The sequence below is a fragment of the Rutilus rutilus genome, assembly GCF_951802725.1.
Source record: "Rutilus rutilus genome assembly, chromosome: 2".
In the NCBI taxonomy this organism is placed as follows: domain Eukaryota; kingdom Metazoa; phylum Chordata; class Actinopteri; order Cypriniformes; family Leuciscidae; genus Rutilus; species Rutilus rutilus.
The window spans coordinates 40,252,205-40,275,232 of record NC_140210.1 but is presented as its reverse complement, the minus strand read 5'-3'; the positions used below and the strand labels follow the sequence as shown (position 1 = coordinate 40,275,232).

General features: G+C 38.7%; 1 protein-coding gene across 1 annotated transcript; it reads right to left on the bottom strand.

The window, feature by feature from the left end:
* Positions 1–428: 428 nt before the first annotated feature.
* On the bottom strand, positions 429–20,426 carry papss1 (3'-phosphoadenosine 5'-phosphosulfate synthase 1). The gene is made up of 12 exons (XM_084402069.1): positions 20,226–20,426; positions 19,456–19,570; positions 19,130–19,365; positions 18,255–18,393; positions 15,882–16,000; positions 14,253–14,366; positions 14,012–14,123; positions 11,992–12,197; positions 8,082–8,217; positions 7,543–7,811; positions 5,633–5,862; positions 429–1,705 (listed from the first exon to the last, which is right to left on the bottom strand). Exons 1-12 carry the CDS (start codon positions 20,283–20,285, stop codon positions 1,567–1,569), a joined length of 1,875 nt encoding a protein of 624 aa, XP_084258195.1. The 5' UTR covers positions 20,286–20,426; the 3' UTR covers positions 429–1,566.
* Between the last annotated feature and the right edge of the window lie 2,602 nt (positions 20,427–23,028).

The window sequence follows — 23,028 nt, the reverse complement described above, 5'->3', positions numbered from 1 at the left end:
AAGACGCTTTTGGTTTCATACCAAAACTCGGAGTGGCAATTGAGTGCGACCCGAACGCACCAGTAAGTGGTGGGATAATTTGCTAATATAGCGATCGTGTCAGAAGAACAGCGTGAGAACTTTATCATGTCTGGTCTCTCGATCTCTGTATCAACTCAGTGAGCTTTTATTACGTTACAGTAAAGTTGATTTAAGCGTCTTCCGACATTTCATGATGGATGAGAACCTTTTGGAGAACGCTTGAAATGCTAGTGTGGACGGAGAGCGCTTTTAAACGAAAACAACATTTTCAAATGTGTTCGGATTATTGTAACCTTTGATTTTGTGTCAGAGTGCAGATTTTTTATTAATAAATTACGTTTTTTTGGGGGGGGGGGTGGAATGCTTTATTAAAAACACTGAGTAAAGGACAATACTGTTAAAAAATAAACAGGACAACTATGAATTGCAAACTGAAGGATATGATAATTTCTATTCTAATACAATAAACACACACACAAAAAAAAAAAGTTTAGAAAATGCACCTATACCTATACTATTTTGCTTAACAAAACACTACATTCAAAACAAAGAAATATCGAAACACTATGGTTAGAAATGTTGCTGACTAAACAAATTCTATTAAAGTTATGCTAGTAACTTTCAAAGGACAGACGTCACAGATTTAAATATGTGAAATTTATGTTTGGCTGCTTTGCAAGCAAGAAACAATTGTCCAGATTTCAGAACAAAATGTTGCCTAATTGTACACGAAGAACAGACTGTTGTCACCACAAATATTTGCAGACCATTAATTAAACGACAGTTTTTTTCTCCAAATTATATCAACTAAAAACAACTAAAAGAGGGCCACAGACATCCAGGCACACAGTCTGGCTTAAAGGATTGTTCACGGTTCAATACTTTAAACTCTTTTGACAGAATTTGTAGCATAATATTGATTACCACAAAATAATTTCAATTTGTTTCCTCTGTGTTTTGATATCATGTCATTGAGAACGTGTGCAAAACTTATTAGCTTTACTAACTTTGCAACCTCTGTTTTTGCTGTTTAAAAAAAAAAACATGAGGAAATGACTTTCTACTGTACTTGACAGTATGCCATAAATGCTGTTGATAGAGTTTAATGTGCATTAAAGCCAGAATAATACTTTAAATGTAACCGTTTCAATAAAAGCTTAAGGCAAGTAGGGCAATTTTCAAATTACACGTCTTTCATCCAATTGTAACAGTTCTAGGGAGAGTACAAGAATATAGATGGAATAATTTACTAATAAAACATTTTCGTATTGTATTGTATACTTAAAATGTACCTTTCACAAGCTGATTCGTATTCTTTCTTTTTTTTTTCAAACTGAACATATAAAAATGCTGCCATAAGACTCAGAACCATGAAACCGACAGTGATTTAATGAGGAACAACATCCAAAACAGTTCAAGAAGTCCTTTGGGTGGTCCCAACGTTTGTGTTTGTGTTTTTTTTTTTACAAACCATGATTTCCTCCTCTTCCTCCTTTCCACGTAACAGAATTGCTTCCACTTCAGCCGGCACGCCTGGAAAACTGCTTAGGCCTTCTCCAAAGACTGGTAGTATTCCTTGAGAACATTCCAGGCTTTGGATGCCATGAAGCCTTCCGGAGGGTTCTGGCCCTCGCGAGCCATCCTCCTCATGCGGGTTCCTGAGATGAAGTCATAGTCCTGGTGTCTGGGTAAAACGAGACGGCGGAGGGAATTTTAAGATGTGCACAGAAAAGGGACAGTGTGGTACCCAATGTGATAAGAAAATGAAAAAGAAACATAATCTCAGGGCTTGCGTCAGAGATAATAACTAGGTGTTGTACACTGCTCCTTTGTTCGGGACGTTTCGCTCTGGAGGGAACGATGTGATGTACTAAGAGCTCTATGATAAAAGATGTTCTCTCAAGTGGCTCTTTAAGCCATGTAATTCCTTTCAACGGTGCAAAGACGACGAGGTAAACAGGCTGGCTTTACTTCTAGACAAAAATAAATTTGCAAGAAACAGAAATCTAAACTTCAGACCGATGTCATTAAATCCAAACTCTCTGCTACACGTTTTCATTTAAACAAATGCTTCGAAAATAAACAGAGCGCAAAACGTCTGATAAATAGAGCTAATTAGTCTCCAACAGCACGAATACAACTCGAACGCTAGTCTAAATACAATCCTCGATGGCTCCTACGGATAGGGTTTATTTGTTACGGATTAGTTGTTCTTCAATTAAGACGCAGACCTTGTGAAAACAAACTCACACAGCGCAATGAATTTATAAACGTACACTGTTGCACTGCGTCGTAATCACGTTCATTAAACGAACGCTGTCATTCAGAAAGGCTTTTCAGTCTAGACAAGTGAAGCATTTTATACAGGTTTATAACACTGAATAGTGCATTTGAACAAACCCCTGACCCTAATATTAGGTCTAACTTTCCATTCATCAAAGAATCCTGAAAAAAAGTATCACGGTTTCCAAAAAAATATTAAGCAGCATGAACGAGAGAGAGAGAGAGAGAGAGAGAGACATAATATATTCAAATAGAAAAGTTAGTTAAATTAAGTAAGGGATAAATGTACATTATCCCGCTTATTACACGGCTACTTGCCACATAAGTAAATAATTAGACACAAAATTTGACTTGAGTTGAAATATTTGATTAGCTCTTTAACGTGGCAAGTTCAAACTAGACGGACATTTAAGGGATACGGTACAGTCATACCACATATTACACGGCATTTCACCTCATAAATAATTATGGGGATTAGAGATATTGATTTGAGATGAAATCGTTTAAAAATCATACCTGTTTGTTATCTTATTATTATCCATTACAGTGTACAACAATCGTTGCAAAATGGCATTCAAGAGAGAGCCAGTCTGCGATACCGGATGACATCATTAAATAACTGTACACTAAATATTGAATTGACTGAGTTTTGTTATTTTATTAGCTCACCGAATGCAAAAAAACCCTGTTTCTAACAAGCGTAAAGCACTGACTTCAGTTACTCAGATGAGCCTGTGTTATCGGTTTTGAACGGTTGTTATCGTTATCGTGGATGGTGCGATTGACCAATCAGAATCAAGTATTCCACAGAGCCGTGTAATATGTAATAATATTTCACAATATAACATTTTTTACTGTCTTTTTTTTTTTTAGGGTATAATAGCAACATCCGAGAGCACCAGTAACCAACATCCTAGCAAACATCCAGAACACCCTGGCAACCTCTTAGGAACATCCTAGTAACCACCTAAAAGCACCCTAGCAACTAGCTAGCAATAACTTAGGGCCCTTTCACACCTATCTTGCTTGGTCCGCGTTGGATTTTTTTGTTTGATCCGAATCAAAATTACAGGTGTGAAACCTCCCCCGGACCACGGTCCGGATCAAACAGACGAAATTTGGTCCGTCGAAAAGAGGTAGTCTCGGTCCGGATCAAACTGAACAAAGGTTTGGTTCGTTTCTAGTGTGAAAGCATTTTCTGAATGGTTCGGACTTTCAGACCATTTACAGGAAGTTCCGGTAGTTCCCGCATAGCCTAAACAACTGAGGAAGAATATTTATGTGCAGACACACACACACACGTCCTGCCGGCGACGATAAAATGTTCGCACACACGAGGACGTTCATTTGGCGAATTTGAACTAGCCTCGAGTATAGTTGGTGCTGCAGGGAGTAATGCCATAATAATAAAAGTATAGTGCCAATGATATGCGTCTGTTCATTCATTCTTGTCAAAGTTACTCGCCGAATTGACAACACGCTGAAGTCAGATGCGCGTCCGTTTACAAACCAATCAATGTCAAGATGCAGCCCACATAGATGATGACGACAGGACGCAGGTACGTCATGTAAAGTTCTTTAGTGGGCTCACATAATTGCAATGTGAAACCAAACCAAAACTAACCGGATGTATACAATGCATCAAAACATGAACTTTGGTTCGGACCTTGGTGCGGACTTTCAGGTGTGAAAACGCCCTTAGCAAGTATTCAGAATACAAAACCACATACCAAACGCACTAATAACCACATAAAACACCCTAGCAATGCCCTAACAAGCATCCAGAACATCCTAGTGACTGGCTAGCAACACCCTAGTAACCACCCAAATTCCTGCCGAGCAATGCCCTAGCAAGCAGCCAGAACACCTTAGCAATCACCCAATAGTAAGATGCAAATATGATGCATCCTACTACTGGATGGACCCACAACTGATGGTTTATGGAATATTATCACCATTCCACCTGGTAGTCACTTCAATGGGGTGAAGGGGTGGAACACATAAACCCTGACTCCATAGAGAACCGTTAATATGCATTTAAATGAGAAACAGCTTGGACTGATTTGAGCCGTTTTAGAGGAGGACTTTAAGGGGGATGGCTGGCAATTAGGCTCAGCATCCATATTCGTCTCAAATTTGGCCAGGCCCAACACCCTGCTCAAGGAGCAGACGGAACGCCATAAATTTACTAAGGCGCCAACCGGGGCTCTTTGAAACTCAGACGGAGTGCGAGTCTGCCACCCCAACCCCCTCCAAACGATTGCTGGGATGGAGGAGGGAAGTGATGCCAGCAACCTCCAGCTCCACTGTCACCATGACACTTGACTTTACATATCAAGGTAAGCAACAATCTCAATACTTAATCATAATGAAGGTAGTTATAATTATGGAACGTGATATAAACAGAGGAACAGTCCAAAAACAACGTGTCATTCCAAACACGCGTGAAACACAAAAGATGATGTTTCACAGAATATCCATTATATATATTGAATAATGAATATTACAAATGTTAAAATTCTTTTTATTTTTTAGTATTCCAATTGAATATTCAATAACATTTGTATGGAATATTTCCTTTTTTTTTTTTTTTTTTGCCCTTTATGGAGCTTGACAGATGAAAGATCTATTTAAAGCTCTATTTTTTTGTTGCTGTTGTTTTTCCATGGAACAAATAGCCACATATGGTTTTGGAATGACCTGAGGGTGAGTAATTGATACAATTTTTTTTTAAAAAGTTTGGTAACCTACTCCTTTAAACTCTGTGTGGGATGTGCATTTGCATAAAGATCATTCAACATTAAAAGTCCCCAGTTCTTCCAGTCAGTTTTGCTGCATGTTGACATGCTGCATGGTCTTCATCAGGGACGACTGAAATGCCTGTTAACTCGATAGCGGCGGGCGCTATTAATTGCAAGACGAGACGCCGCGAAAATGCATGATTTTCGTTAGTCATCTTCCGCAGCATTTGCACAGCGCCAGAGGAATAATGGCAGATCTCCACTTCTTAAATGACTTCAAAGAATGGAGCAAAGCCATAGAATTTGGTAAAAGCACACAACAACAAAACATTTCCTGTTATTCTTGGCAACACGTTTAGGAATCGAGGAAGCCTGACATGCAGGGAAGTTCAACTCAAGATGATAGACTGTTTGAGTATGTATACGAAGTAAATTCATGTTTTCAGTTTAACGCCACGTCAATATGTCCAAGTCTCGAACTTGATAAGATTTGATCCTTAAAGACACTCGACTTACTCATTTTGTGTAGTTACTTTGTGTTTACAAAAAGGAAGACAAATTAAATGGGGCAAAATACATAAACTTACTTTTTGGGGTCATAAAAATCCATGGCCTTCTTGACTTTATTGTAGGCTGCCACTTTGAAAGGCACAATTTCCAGCGATATGAGTCCAGGGGCCATGGTGAGAACTTTAGCTCCGTGGGAGGGCTCGTAGAGGTCTTTACCTGTGTCCGGATGAGGCATTCCTGCAGGGTCACGGCCCACTATGTAAAAGTTGGCCCCGGCCACCATTCGGGCCCTGCAGTGCCACTGGACCTGTTGGAAACAGTTCAGATTTATTATATTTTCACTTTAAAGCTAATCAATTAGAGTGTTAGTTCAAACAGTTCACGTTCTTTATTCTGTGGAACACAAATTAAGTGAGAATGTTTGGAAAAGAGCAGTGTGAACAATGAAAGTGAATGAGGACTAGGGTTGCTGATATCCAAAAAGACAAAAACAAGCACCATAAAATATCATAAAAGAACTCCATACAATGTGCACACCATATTCTAAGTCTTCTGAAACCATAAAATATTTTTGTTAGGCTGAAATTTGAACCATAATTCAGTTGAAATCTTCCCCTCTGCTATAGCTCTCAAATGTCATTCACATTTGTGTCCATTTGAATATGAATAAAACGGGTTTGACGTCAATTGGTTCTCGCATGTCTTGTAACCAAATGCATGCGAATGAGATTTGAGAGTGCCCACGACAGGAAGATTTTCAGCATCCAATTTAAATTTTGGTCTTTTACTCAGACAAAACTGCTGTATGTTTTTAGAAAGGTCAAACAGATAGCAACAGAAAAAAAATCTGTGCTAAACTTCTTTTGTGTTGTTAATGAAAGAAAAAAGGTTTGGAACAACATGAGTAAATGATGACAGATTTCATTTTTTTGATGAACAATCCTACACTTAAATTTGGGAGTACAAAAATTATGTAAAACAAATGGACATTTTGTTCAATGACACAGAGATAGCGACAATATGTCAAAAAGTATCATCATGAAATAAGTGAAAACATATTTGGATGGACACATGATTAGAACTGGCCTACACTTCCTAAGCTAATTCTTTTCTGTGGAGTCAGCATGTCCCTTACTTCCTTCTCATAACTCAATGAGGCGAACGACTGCTTCCTGTGGGCTGCTTTAGTCTTACAGACTCTGTCTGCTCCCAATAAAATGTTTAATGTCCCTGGCCACATGATTAAAGAACAACAGACTTCAAAATAGCCATGGAACACTACACCAGAAACAATTTTTGTCAGAAGAAAGCTCCCTGTTTGTCCTTGTTATGTGTGTGTGTGTGTGTGTGTGTGTGTGTGTGTACAAATGGATCATAGAGGGACACCACTATCCTCTAAACACTTCAGGAGACACAAATCAATTCTTACTGGAAAGTCCAGAGATGCGTGATGCCTGCAAGCAGAGACTGTCCCTGTTGTCTTCAGCCTCCAGCACAGGTTAGGTGGAACGGATCACCAATCCAGTGTACTCTCGACAATTTAAGAAGGAATGTGCCTTGCGCAAGTTTCCTCAACACCAACTTTTTATACAACAGTTCATTGACTGCAAACGCTATTTTAATTATCGTTCTTCGCAAAAAGCACATTTGATAGAGCTTCTTTCTCTAAAACACTGCATATGTCAAGCAATTCCTAAAGTATCCAAGGATGGGATATTGAGGAAGATCTCAAAGGCTACAAGGTTAAATTGAATCCGGCGTCACAAAACGAGTAGCTACCAACTGCAGAAAAAATGGTCTTGGGGGATTTTAGTATATAGCAATATATAAGGTGAGCATAAAATCTTCGATAGATGACTAGATGATCAAGAGTCTCCATTCAAAGCAAGAAAACTGAACAAATTATAATGACCAGCTGACCGTACATTATTATTTTAATGGTAAGCCTCAGGGGGCTGTTCTTGGTCCCTTTTCATTCCACACTAACCTCTGTGGGGCCGGCGTACATCATCGGTGAGGGGAAAATGGCCACTATGGTAGAGCTGGGATCAAGCAGCCCTTCCTCCAGCACAGCTGCATGCTGTTTCATGCGCCAGGCCAGTGGCACGTCATCATCTTTGGTCCAGCCTCCCAGCGGATGCAGCAGAAGCACGGGTCGGCGGTAGCCACGTTCAATTAGACGTCGCTGTGTGTCCTGCATGAGCAGCGCGTGGCCATTATGCACTGGGTTCCGCAGTTGGAAGGCAAAGACAGCATCTAACAATGAGAGAAGAGTGTTTAATATCTCTTAACCATAAATATCATTTTATTGCAGCAAAGTTAATATACAGATCAATGCAAGTCTATGGCAATACACTTAAAATCCATAAAGACTTGTTTATTCATAATAGTTGTTTGCATTAAAACTAATGTAATAGTTTTTAGAAAATGAATGTGTTTACAGTTTGAGGGCAAGGCAACTTGCAACACCCAACAGACTAGTCAAAATTGGCTCAAAAGGAGCAACTACTGAGTATTGTTCCATACCTGCGTTCATCTCTTTAAACTTCTGCTTGAGTTCGGTTGGTGTGAGCCTGTAACTATCCAGCCCGTCGTTCCAGTAGATCCGATCCAGCACCTGGACATCACCTCCGACCAGCCAATCTCCGCTCTCCATCACCATCTGCCACAGGAAAGATCATCAGGAACAACAGCAATGAACTTCCAACCTCATCTGGCCTCATCACTCTCTTTCTTTCTTTGTGAGGCTTGAGGAACATATAAGAATCCCTCCAGATTCTGAAAGCCATACATGCAAGAACATATAATCTTAAAATCTCAGCATGGTGGTTTGGGGTAAGAAAGTGGTCTAATATAGCTAACCCTGACTGAATGTTCACATTGTAGCATATTCTGGTCACAAAATGTCCACTAACACAGAAGAAACTCTTTGAAATTGGCAATCACAGTTGGGGACAGGTGGTTCTGAAAACAAGGAAAACTCTTGTATTCATTTCAAAGATTTGATGGCATGAACCATGCAAACGTTGAGAAACCCAAATAGGTCTTTCCAGGCACAAATTTGACAATCTTAAGTTAGAAAGCTCTAAAAGCAAGATGTCATTCCCAGATTTGGTACTCAACAGACTCTGGTTTATTAGCTTGAATTTCTAAACATTTTTAAAAACAAGACTACCATATCAAATCAGGCTAGAACTCTTGGCTGCTTTTACTTATATTTTACCTTCAGGAGGTCTTCGCTGGCATTGGCTGAGCCGCTAACTTGGCCAGGGTTAAGAAGCAGTAAAGTATGCTGAGGATATCACAGCTTGCAGCAGATTCGGGGCCGCTAGGATGGAGAATACCATTTCACAAGACTTACATCTAGTGATTTGACTTGACAGCAGCACTGGTGGCTCGAGAACTTTATGTGCAAGTATGTGATCATATTAAGCAATCTTGGAGAGGCCTGAAAGCAGTGAATGTTAATAAAATGCTTCATAAGTTGCATTGCGTTTGCATTTGAAGACTGAATGCATGTGCGGCTGTCATTTTCTGGCCACAGTATAGCAACAGTAGCAGCCGTTTATTTAATTTATGTTGCAGAGGATGGCTATGGAAAAACTCAGTGAGCGATCTGTTGGCACTACATCACATCTACAGTAAATCAACTCGATTAGCTGTCATAGAAAATAATTCAGCACTGGTTGAGCACTGCACCCCTTTCAATGAGGGGAAAAAACATAGATAATGCAATTAAGTTAATGCTCTCAAGTCTGGTTAACATCCCCCCCCCCCCATACCAAATCTCACAATGTGGACTCAGCTGTCAGACTGACACCCGAAATAAACAGGAAAAGAGTATTTACCACACATAATGGAGGCCGGTTTTACAGCCCCGCTGATTGACGTGCTTCAGCAGATGGAGTTTAACATACAAACCAGACATAGTGAAGTAATGAGATGAACTATTCTGTGAACTTATAATCACATATTCCACATTCATAAGACCGAATTTTCCCATTTTGGGCACTCTGGAACAATATTAATCAAACAGATGTTCAGACTCATTTGTTTTGGGGGGTTTCAGCGTAAGTGATATTAATGATCATGTAAAATGAAAACAGGCATGACGGTAGTTCCAGCTCGAGCCTTGACAGGACTTATGGAAGAAACTGAAGTACAATCACTTCAATAAGATATGGAATTTGCAAGCTATTTTCTAGGGATGCAACAATAATAAAATTCTGGATGATATATTTAAATTATGTGCTATAAAATAAAGCACACTAGAAATAAAATGCCACACATTAATTTAGTCATGTCTACGTCAAGTGTTATTATTATTAAATATTAAATGTAAAAATAGATGTAAATGAGCATGCATAATTAAATATACTATTAGTCAATATTACAATTTACAACAATTTTAAAAGTTAAACTGTAAATGTAACTTTAAAAACAGCATATTCAAGAGGACATGTATATAAATATTTTTGTATAATTAAAAAAAAAAATCAATCTTTTTTTGTTTGGCTTGTTTATGGACTGTGATAAATCTAAACTTCATTACGAGAATGCCATTGAGCGACAGAACACTGTAAATAAAACGAAAGCTGATTGCTAGAAACTTCAATGTGTGCAATTTCTTTCTTGGGTCTGGAGATGGGTTTATTTGTGACCGTAGGCGAGCAGACAGACGGGGCCATTCCAGAGTCCGAAAGCTCTCCGTTGGCGCCCATTAGTGCGAGCTGGAGCAGAGCGGAGCCATTAAAGTCCACCTAAGCCCACAATCCCTACTTACAGATGGAAACAATTGTTCAGTATTTACTCTGCGAGATTTGTAAGAGGAAGGTGAGGGGAAAGGAGGGGAGGAGAGCGCCACTTGCCTAAACACTGTTTGGATAGAACGCAGGGCGAGAAATCCAACTAAAACACATGTGTGAAATGAAGGAGGTCAAAGAATAAAGAGATTACTAAAGCGAGGACTGAACAAAGATGACAGAGAGAGAGCGAGACCCGGTTTCCACAGACCTAGTGAGAGGGCATCGTGGCTCTGTCTTCTGTCAAAGTGCAGTCCAAGGAAAGCTTGGAAACGTGACCGCACAGGGGCCTATTAAAGCATCAGGTCAGCTGTTCCTCACTAGATATCCAAAAATGGGACTTAAGTGGAAAATCTCCTCTTTTAAATACAATTGCAGAAAAAAAAAAAAATTACAGCGAAAAACTACATCATTGTGGTCCCTTAATATCAAGTCCCTTCTGAAATGTCCTTTTTTCACTAATTCTATCCCTAATAAGGAGGATACATTAGTCTTGAGCTATAATTTCTGTACAGTTTGAGGTGAGTTTATGATCAAATTTAGTTCTGAACCCAAGAAAAAGCTATTATATTTTCTCATGAACATTCATAAATAGCAATGAAGCAACACAATTCTGCGCCTGTACCATCGGACAATGTGTTCCCATAAAGGGTGCCCGGTGCCAGACAGGTGAAAAGTGATGCGTTAATGGATCATACTGCTGAATCACTGTGATTCTGCTTTCATATTAACATGTATGTAGTCTAAACAGTGCTCTCATTCACAGCAGGCTTATAAATCGGGACTTTCCAGGTGGTTCGTGAGTCAGAAAAGAAAGAAAGGGAGGGAGCTGACAACAAAAATGAGATACAGGGCAATGTTAATCCTTTCCAAGTGCTTACATAAGATAAGAAATCTCATCGGTCCAAAATCAAGCTCCAGATAGTTTGTATAAATGCATTCACACCATGTCGGAATTAGCATAATTACGAGATTCCGACTTATAAAATGCACTCACGTCCTCGTAGAACTTGAAATGACATAACTGCTTTTGTAATTTGTAACAATTACTTGTAAACTGAATTTTCTGAGCGCTCCAACTCCTGCAACATCATGCGGAAACACTCCAAATGGCAGTGGCTTCAGCAGGAAAATGTAGTCATGGAGTTATATTGTCATAATTCTTTTGAAAAATTCCTACACTTAACTTTTGTTGATCTATTAATAATAAAAGACGACAAAACGACAGAGATACAATGAATTTTAAAGTTGCTGGCAGAGTTGGAATAACCATCTCATGTCCGGCTAAATAAACTATAAATTAATTAATAACGCATATGCATAATGTGTTGTATTGTGGTTTTGTCTACTAATTAATCAAGTTACACAGATTCATTTTGGCGTTAACAGTGTTGCCATAGAAAAGCATAATTCCGAGGATGTGAACAGCTCTGAGGCTGATCCAGTAATTACAGTAATTATGACAGTGTGAACAAAGAATAAATTAAAATCAATCAAATATCCTCTAATTGGCTGTTACTGTGTTGGGTCACGCAGATCTTCCGCTTTCTTGTTGCCGGACACGCTGCCTAGTTAGGACACAGTGTTCACAATCTACTAAACATGCAGGTTTTTGTCCATAATTGACCTCTGACCTTGATGTATGGATGATCCTTGCAAGTGGTGCCCCACTGCCGGGAACAACGCTCTTCCTTGCGGTGCTCGTAGAACTCTGGGTTTCGCAGGATGGCGACTCTCCGTCCACCGTAGGCCAGCGCGAACGCGGTGCTGCCGTCCAGACGCTCTTTGTCGGAGCTTGAGACGGGGAGGACCACCGGCACCGACAGGTTAATAACCCCGCCTACGAACAGAGGTCAGACGCACGGCACATACATCAAACAACCCGAGACTTTGAGAAATTGACAGCTTTGAAAGGGCTAAAGGGGAACAGTTAAGGATTTATGAGGCGAGATAAGGGAAAGATCTCTGGATGTCAAAGTGGTGAGTTTTCAAAGAAAGTAAGAGGTCCTTCACCTTGATTAAAGCAATATGAGCGGGAAGCTTTTAAAATCCATTTTCGGAATAAAACACACCGACATCATAGCAGAAACAGCTGTTTTCCATAAGAAAGAGCCCTGTGAGTGTCCCATTTCAGCTCAATCCAAATTAAACTAGTATCAGGCAGTAAGATGCACAAAGCTGTCCGTTATATACGTAAAGACGCCAGTCTGGTCCAACAAGAGTCCAATTGGGCGTATTGTAAGGATCAAAATAATAACACAAGGTGTGATGTACAGTAATCAAGTCTAATGACGCTGATGATGTAATGCATGAACAACTAACGACTTTCTCTGGCCGTATTTCTGTCATATCCAAAGTCAAACGTCTCCTAGGACCACTTTGTATCTTAGGTGTGTGAGTGTCAACGCATACCATAAACACAAATTTGAATACTAGGCAAGACAACACACGGCAGAGCATTACGAGGTCGTAAAACTAAATTGACACTTTTTGGAAACTCAAGCATGATGTGGGAAATTGCTGTAATTACCCAGTTGTATAAATGCGAGGAACACGTCGTGGTTTAAAAAGCCATTCACACATTTGTTGTTCTCGTAATCAAAAGGATGCCGACTTTTTATTTCAGACGATCCTGTTTCGAAAAAGCCCAAACATCCTTGAAAGCATGTGATCAACCTAAACCAAAAGCCCTCCATTACAATTATAATAACTCTTTTATTTCTACCACTAATTGTCATTTAAAATCCACTCGCAGAGCCTTAAGATTCCCTCGCTTAAAGTCAGTTTATTTTGTGATAGGCCACCTATTCTAAGAGGTTTGCCTGTCTTGACCCAGAAACACTGAAATATTAGATTATTAGTAATAGCCTGTTCACCTTATGTTGGTGGTCCATCATAGTTCACTCACAAATTAAAATCCTGTCATTATTTACTCACCTTCATGTTGTACCAAATCCATAAGTTTCCTGAGGAGTTTCAGTAGCACTTTATTTTTATTTTACAGTCCTGTTCCCCATCATGTACATACTTTATACTTATTATAGTTATTACAATAACTGGGTAATAACCAGGTATTAACCCTGAACCTACCCCTAAACCTAACCTCAACCCATGTAGTTACCTTATATTAATCAGTACTTTCTTAGGTAAGTACACAGTAAGTACACATATTGTAAAACAAAGTGCAACTGGAGTTTCTGTCTTTCCATTGAAAGTCCAGGTAACCAAAACTTTAAAGATCCAAAAATGTGTTGTAAAACAAATCCATGTGAATCGTGGTTTCATTAAAAATATCAAAGATTAACTAAAGTCTATGAGGGTGAGTAGCCTAAATGACGATTTTGTTTTATTTTGGAGTGAACTATGCCTTTATGAGCTTGAAGAAGTACTGTACCTATAAGATCTTTATTTTTCATTAATGTACAAAATATTTCTAAACATGTTAAATTAAATCTGTATTACAAAAAATAAACTAGAAAAATTAGGGAAATTATTTCTAAAATCACTTCTGAATGTAATAGCGGCCAGTGGGAAAAAAGTGCATTGCACTGTCTAATGTCGCCATCTGGTGTTGCATTCAGAAACCACAGCACATAAAAAAGAAATCCAAGCCTAAAAGTATGAGAGGGTGTTAGTGTTAAATTACGCGTTTACCATCGAGCAGACAGTTGAAGTGAAGACACTGTAGGAACTCTCTCTCCCTCATGAAGCCGTTCAGAGGAGTGGCCCAGCCCTCAGCCAGCACCTGAACCCACTGCATGTCCACCTAACCCACCAACAGACAACAGACGTTAGCTTTCAAACTGCACAAGCACTGAAAAAAACATGTTTTAGATTGTTTAAAACCAATATAGATCAAACAGTGTCTGAATTTGAGTTGGTCGAGGAGTGATACCTTGGTGATCTCCACTGCTGGAAGAGTCTCTGCATCAGCCTTGGCCAAGTCCAGCTTGTTCTCAGGCACGTAGAGCTCCTTGACCTCATAGGACGCGTCCACAGGCACGATGTCCTACAGAAGGTGAAGACATCATCACAGAGACATCACTGTCATTTATATCAAAGTATGATGAATGCCTCTAGATAAGATGTTAAAGGGGTCATCGGATGCTAAATTCACTTTTATATGGTGTTTGCATGTAAATGTGTCTTTGCAGTGTGTAGACACAAGCACCATACAATGAAAAATATCCATTCGCTCCTTTTTTTTTTATAATCAAAAAGCCTAAACACACTCAATAATTAAGCCATTTGGATTTTCTGAGCAATGTGATGTCATATTGCTCATGCTCCGCCCACGACCACTGACGGACTGTCCCGTATTAGCACATTTCCGCCCTCAGCCATTTGTATACTGTCTGCCAAGGCAGCACTTTTCGTGTCTTGTGTCGACACCCCCCCCCCCCCTGGAAGAGAGGGGTGGGGTGAGCAGTTGCTCATTATCATTTAAAGAAACATGCACCGAAACGGGTCGCTGTGAACTGTGATAAAAAGTGTGTTGTTTTAGACAACCATTGAGGAATTTTAACCAAATTGTGTTACAAACTTAACATGAAAACCCTAAAGAATCATACCAACTTGTGGAAAATGGGCATCCGATGACCCCTTTAAGCAAAGTTGCACAATTTTCTGTGTTAAAAAACTGGCCTTAAATCATGAAATAAGGATGCCAAAGTTTAACAAGGGTGCAAATGAATAACCCCATCATCTAATGTGACAATGACTCTATCATACAAACTCTATTTCGATTACAAGTGTTCAGGCATCGGAATATTCCTGTTTATATGGATGTTGTAAATATGATGATCTACACATAATTGTTTTCTATTCCCACTGTTATTTCCTGGGAGTTTCAAGATGCTGCCATTGGTAATTCAGTATGCTCAGTTTTATTACTAGTTTTTCACAAACAACGCCTTGGAATGGAAAGTGTCGAGCAAGTATTTATAATAATACAACACTTTTGTTTTATCTGTGTCATTTTCATTCCAGAAATTAGTACATTTATTCAGCAAGGACAGCAAATTGATCAAAAGTGATAAAAAAAATGTATTCATCAAAGAATCCTAAAAAAACTATCATGGTTTCCAGCTAAATATTAAGCACAACAATTTTTTTCAAGCCTGATAATAATCAGAAATGTTTCTTGAGCTCCAAATCATTATATTGGAATGATTTCTGAAGGAAAGCAGCTTTGCGTCACATGAATAAAATACTTTTTTTAAATACAAAACAGTTAACATCTTCTTTCAGTGGATTTTGTACAAGGTATTTACATGCAACCGATTTCCAAATAAAACAGGCATATTCCAGGGGTAGCAAAAACTGACTGTGGCAGTTACATGACTTGATAATAATCGTAATATTGCCATATTCCAATTGATATCAGTACATACATGTGCATGTAAATGAGAAAAACTTCTGTAGCAAGAGATGTTTTACCGCTTGCAACAATCAGACATTTAGATTACGAACCCTCAAATAGAGTTTCAAACAGAATTCAGATGAATGAATGGAGAGAACTTACCCTCTCCTGCAGGAGGTCCAGGAGCTGCTGGATGCACTCGTTCACACTGCAAGAATCGGTCTTTAGTACCAGTTCAGGGGCCTCTGGCTTCTCATACTCAGAGTCTATTCCTGTGAACCCTGAGGACAACAGGAGTCACCGGTTAAATTACAACGCCAATACATTCATCAGCAGAAACAGACATGCTTGGGATGCACTTCTTGAAAACAGTTTTTCATTCAGTGGGACTAAAAACAGTGAAGTCCTTAGTAATGCTGGAAGGATAAGACACTTCCTGCTATAAACATCACTCATTCTCATCACGAGATGTTAGCAACTTTCATATTAATGTGAGTAACTTTCAACTTTCACAGCAGTGTTTCCTGTGTCACTCTTCATCTGATTGGCCGTTACTGAATTTGCAGGTCCACAGCAATAAAAATTGAATTGAACAAAAACAACAGGAAACACTGAGTCAAAGATTTAGTCAAGAGCGAGTCAAGTGTCTCCTTGTGCATTTCCTACCAGAAACCTGCTTTCCAAGAATCATAGGAAGCTGATATCCAGATTCTTGAGAAAACCAAGAGGGTTGTGATGAACCACCTCTCGTTTGCTCAAAAAGTTTTGTGTAACCTCAAAAACCTTTAACTTAAATGTACAGTATGTAATTTGTTTCGCCGCTAGGGGTCGCTAACCTCTTACAATAACAAAGGCGTAGTTTGATGACGCAACATTTGCTAAAAATTATGGATCTTGTCGTCAACGTCAAGCCGACCGATCTAATAATGTTTATGGATGAGTGAATACATCAATGTTTTTATCATGACTGTGATATGAAGCAGTTCGGGATTGCTAAGAGACAGCTATCAGCTCCACACGCGACGCGAGTCCCGCGGATATAAAAGGAATATGGACATTTCATTCTACCGAACTACACGCAAGTGCAGAATTACTACTCACAGGTCAGTTTATTAGACAAATTAAACTTGTGAGGTAACGCAGCGCTGTTTCACTTGGTCTAACATTACACTAGCACACTAAACTGCATTTGAATGTGTTGAAATGTATGTGTTAACGTTAGTTTGTCTGTATGAGACTAGCAGTAAGCTAGATCAACATTAGAATAACATACAGATCATATTCTAACATTTTATCATTGTTGAACTATATAACATTGATTAGTTTTATGTAAATGAGCTGCTCATTGTCTGTTGCAAGTCTGCTTGCCATGGTCCATAATGTTTGAACGAAACAACAACAGCGTGCAAATAGACATTGCGAACTACACAGTTGTCCACGTCTGTCGCTTTGGTTACTATCAGAGGGCTCTGGTTGCTATGGCAGTACGAGCGGAAACCAGGGACAACGCGGATATGACGCCATTGACGGCGACAAAACGGAAATAAAGAAACGGGACGTTACTTCGAATTAAATTCCAAATTTCTCCTGATTTGAAAGTTATTGGAAATAGTCGGGATAATGTAAGTACACAACAAAAAAATATATATAACATAGATATAGTGATTTTTGCTATTTTTAAAGCAAAAAAACGACATATTGTACCTTTAAGGTCCTTTCACACTGGACGCGATTTTGACGCACGAATAATTCGTGTGATGGTTTTATTTTTTTATCAGCTGTTTGTGTAATGATTGCTTCCACACCGAACGTGAATGTGCTGCGGCGAAAAAACGACTTTAAATTTTTTTGCTTCGATGTCGATTTTTTCTTTTCTGGCGACAGAAAAGGCTTCAGCCAATCACATACAAGGAAACAAAGGTGAGGTCACAGCAACAATGACGGATCTTCTGATTGCTTGTGTGTCGACGAATCCCGTTTGACAAAACTAACAAAAACTACAAGGACAACGATTTGAAAGAATGTGTGGCGTAGCATTGCCAACCAACTCGGTTATCACGACTGTGAGTATGTTGTGTGATAGTACTCTCAAAAGTACACACTGCTGATATCACAATTGTGTTTCCCGAGATTAAGTGTTATGCGCACCTAAAAGGCCACAAGCTCCGCTCTTTCATCATTCTGCAAAAAGCTTTTCTGGTGTTTTTCTTCTCAGACAAAACATTTCATCCTCCTTGAGTTCCTCAGAACATCTCAGGGCCCATATTTTGCCATTTTTAGCTCGGCTCATTTTTTTTTAAGTGAGTGAAAATACATGTATTTGGACACACTCATATGTCCAAATAGATACAAATAGAAAAAGAATAACATTCAATACAATCTGACAGCAACTGAGATGAAGTCCAAACAAAATGTAAATGCGTGTAGTTTGAATCGGAATGGTAACCATTGTATTTCATGTGGACATTTGCAGCAGACTACAAAAAAACTAAAATGATTTGAGTTGGATAAGCAAAAAAAAAACGATTGTCTTACCTCTGATTTCTCCAGCTCTAGCCCTCTTATAGAGTCCCTTCACATCTCTCTGCTCACACACATCCAGAGGAGCATCTACAAACACCTCAAAGAACGGAAGACCAGCAGCTTCATGGATCTTCCTGGCATTCAGCCGGTCCTGGGGCCAAAACAATATTAATCAAAATGTTTTAACCCTAAAATTACCAACAATGATTAAAACTTTGCTGAAAAACCTGTTGTTTTAGATTGCACACAATCCACTACATCCCTTCTGTCTGATTAATAGTTTATACTTTTTATCTTCAATGATTTTATAGAGTAAACATAAGAATAACTTTCCTATCAAGATTAACATTCACTGGACTTTTTAAAAACTCATGTTAAAATGTATCAACTATGATACAACAGGCTATTGAGGAATTAGTTTGTTTAGTTTTAGTTTGTTTCAAAATGTATTCATCTCTCAATCATCATTATATTGCATTACATTATACATTTCACCACCTGCAATGAAAACTACAGAGTTCTGATCTTAAAACTAATAATTTAAATATAATCCTCCTGAGATACACTGGAAGATAGAAAGTGACAACTGATATTTATATGCATTTTATGTTGTGACGCTGCTATAAAAATCTCATTTATTTACATTACAAGCTATGTAAATAACAACATTTGCACCAAATTGTATATTTTTGATCTGTTTGCAAAGTTGATGTATTTTTTCCTCCTCATGCATGAGCACCATATTCTCACTATATCAAATTATATGGTTCATAAAAGCCTGATGTATCAAATATGACATAAAACAGGTTCAATAAACAGATTTTTCTATTATTTGATGTCAGGCATGGTTAATAAGTTTTATACACGCAGCTCTCTATGTTTCTCACCCTGCTGTATGGGGAAATGAAGCTGGCGATACACACGAGCCCCGCGTCAGCAAACAGTTTTGCCACTTCCGCGATACGGCGGATGTTCTCCTCGCGGTCCTCAGGGCTGAAGCCCAGGTTCTTATTGAGGCCCTGTCTGATGTTATCTCCATCCATAGTGTAGCAGGGGATGCCATGACACACCAGATACTCCTCCAGAGCCATGCTGACCGTGGTTTTACCTGCACCAGACAAACCTGAGGATGCACAACAGAGCTCATATTTACTGAACATTTTGGACACACACACACAACCATGAAGATTGAATCACGTCATTCATGTTCTACCTGTAAGCCACACCGTGCATCCTCGAAATCCTCCTCTAGTGCCGACTACTTGTCCACGCTTGTTTCTGCTCACATGATGGGCTTGGTATGTCACATTGGTGGCTCTTTGCATCCCCTGCGCAAATTGCAGATTCAGATTCATTTAATCTGTCTCATCTTTAACAAAGGCCTCCTGTTTGATTGACTGAAGTGAAACACTTCAATAAAGACATTGGCTGTATCAGATGGTAATTACATGGTATGTTGGTTTATACCATAGTAGCGGACCACTTATATTTTTCTTATATATATTTTTTTGTGTGTGTGTGTGTGTGTGTGTGTATGTGTGTGTATATATACACACATATATACATATATATATATATATATATATATATATAATTTGTAATTGTCCAACAAACAGGGTAATTTTTTATTAATGATTGATTGATATATTTAATAGGCTATTGCACAATATATATATATATATATATATATATATATATATATATATATATATATATATATATATACACACACACACACACACACACACATTGCTTGTGATGCCAGAAATGTGCACAAATAAAAGGATTATGCATTCATCCTTTTCATACACGTTTCATACAACGATTATTCTGGATTTCGTTTAGAATATGAATTAAAATAGTGTGGGTCAGATGCATCATAATCAAAAACAGCATTATTCATTGCACGAGGTGTGGTACTGTAACTGTACTATATTATCAATGCAATATATCCCTCAATTTACAGCCGCTAACGTTACTCACCCAACTCTCAGGCGCGTTGCTCAGTTTCTGCTTCTTACTCGAGTTCCCAGATGTCTCCATTCTGAGCTGCTGAATTCACACTTGGTAAACAAATAAATAGTGTGATATATATATTCGCAGAAGTTGCTTTAATGAAGTGCCGGGTCTACTGTGCGTTGAACTCCAGAAGGAAGCGTAGAGCTTTACAGGATGCGGCACAGGAAGTGATGGAGGCTCCGACAAGTCCCGCCTCTAACGCGACAAGACTTACCAATCAGATTGGTCGGAATGGCATCCAGGTCGATCGTGATTAGACAGTTAAGAAGTCGTTCATATAGCCGTGGCAACGAAAGCAAACATTTATCAGGTCAAGGGCGGGACTTGTCAGAATCATAGGTCAGAAGAATACCAATCATGTTCTGTTTTATATTTTCCTGTGTAAAGTGAAATATGTGTTAGCCCCATTGACCCAATGTCACATATATATGGATTATTAAAAAAATATATAGCCTATATGAAGAGTATCTCTTGGTGTTATGCTAATACTATATAAACATGAGTATATATGAATACAAAACAAGTAACATTTTAGGTCAAAGGGATTGTTCACCCAAAAATGAAAATCCTGTCATAATTTACTCTCCCTCAAGTTGTTCCAAACCTGTACGAATTACTTTCTTCTGCTAAACACAGAAGAAGATATTTTGAAGAATGTCAGTAACCAAACAATCGTTGGGCCCCATTGACTGTATGAAAGAAAAATACTATGGAAGTTAATAGAGCCCATCAACTGTTTGGTTACTGACATTCTTCAAAATATCTTCTTCTGTGTTTAGCAGAAATTCGTACAGGTTTGGAACAACTTGAACTTGAGGGTGAGTAAATAATGACATAATTTTCATTTTTGGGTGAACAATCCCTTGAAAGCTTATATGTGAACATGAGGAAAATTTTAGATCTTCTTTTATTAGAGACATGCTGCAAGTTGGTACAAAACAACTATATACCAAAATAAAGAAAATGTTTAAGAAAACAATGATGATTTGTGTACACACTGTAAGAATCATCGATGCCAATAGCACAGGATTTATCAAATAAATTGAATGGAACCCATGTTGAACATGCTGTAAGGAGGCTGTTACCTATATAGACATGAACATTTCATCGATTGTACTTGGAGACGAACATCAATCTAGTTCTCTGCCCTGCACCCTAAACACAGCGAGAAGAAACTGAACTTCCCCTGCAGGGCCTCTGAACGGCTGACACTCTCTGATAAGATCTGAGTAAGTTGTAAAAAGAGGAGATCCCAGCTGCTAGACACCTGAATGACCACTATTGGCTTAACTGATCCTGATCCTTTAATATCTTGTTTTCCGCCATTAGTGTAATCCTGAAGAACTTTAGGTAAACTTCTCATAAGCATTTGCAGTTACACTACCCTTGGTTGAGTATTAACAGAACCGTTCATTCCCCCTGTATACAGTCCAGAGCCCTGCTTATTCCCTTGAGGGTTGGGAAGTGTGACTGATGTTTTTCCAAGGTTCTCTCAAGGTTATGAACAAACCTTCTTCCATTAACGTTAACAGAACATTAATTCAAAGTTATCTGGTCTTTAATTAGCCTATGTTCTCAAAATGTTAGCACAATTAATATTTCGCTCATGGAACGTATTTTCTGGAAAGGTTGGACGTTCATAATTTTTAAAATGTTATTAGCCTACTTTATGAATGCTTAGAGAATATTCAAAAGTAATGTTATCATAATGTTAACTCTTTCCCCGCCAGTGACGGAATTGCACGGCTTTCCGTGTTTTCACTGTTATGCGGTAGAGGGCGCTAATGACACATCTTCTGAAAGAGTACTAAATGTGAAGAAGAAGCAGAAACAGTCGATAATCATAATCATGCATGATGTAAAATAAGCAAACACAAAACATTCAACAGCATATCAATCAAAATTGCCTAATGTTACTGTGTGAAATGTTGACCCAAGACGAGCTATAGGACTGTGCAAGCATTAGGGGTGTTGATGGACTCGATCTGCTCCATCTGTTTTGATCATTCATTGTATTGAATCTGATCAACACCAGAGAATGTCTAATATGGCGAGAAGTTTCACTCTCACTACACTTCCGGCTTCTGAACTGGTTGCAGTTCCACTCTGATTCCATATGATGGCGCTCACAGGACGAGTGCAGAATGAATGGAGGTCAATGGCGGTATACCCCTCAAAATCCACTTTTCTCAGGATATAATTTTTTGTCTAGTAATTTGAATGTTGTATTCGAAAGGAGATGCAAAGAAATTACACATTGCTGGGTGTTAGATGTTTTAGAGTCACTTATTTGCTTTAAAAAAGTCTTTCAAAATGTCAATGACGTCATTAGCAGAATGCTAGCGTGTTATGGGCAACAACAACTCAACCTGTAAGAAATCAAAACGACATAAGTACTCGTTCATTCAACTTTCGACCTAAAACCCATGTTGAACTTGCAAAATCTACAATCACATCTGAGATTTCTCAACGGCAATCGGGTGAAAGAGACAAATTTAGCCGTCTAGCCCCATTGACTCCCATTCATTTTGCACTCATGGCGAGCGCCCCCAGTGGAACTCTGGTGGTACTACAACCAAAATTCGGTACAATAGGGCTTAATAGGGAGTGGACAGGCTCTCCGTAGATGGGCTCTGTCAACACATATAGGCAAGTCTTTGACAAAAACTTTCTTAGTGTTTTCTTAGCTTAGCTTACCCACATTCAAGTGTTGATTAAAAAAAAGTAATAAAATGTTTGTTTTTTTGTTGTTGTTGTTTTTTACTCA

Bases quoted from the DNA above. Each gene is read 5' to 3' on its own strand.
- papss1 (XM_084402069.1), bottom strand. From the start codon at position 20,285: ATGGAGACATCTGGGAACTCGAGTAAGAAGCAGAAACTGAGCAACGCG. The intron at 19,571-20,225 runs GTGAGTAACGTT...CAATTTGCGCAG, and splicing joins GCAACGCGCCTGAGAGTTGG to GGGATGCAAAGAGCCACCAA. The intron at 14,124-14,252 runs GTATCACTCCTC...TTGGTGGGTTAG, and splicing joins CAGCAGTGGAGATCACCAAG to GTGGACATGCAGTGGGTTCA.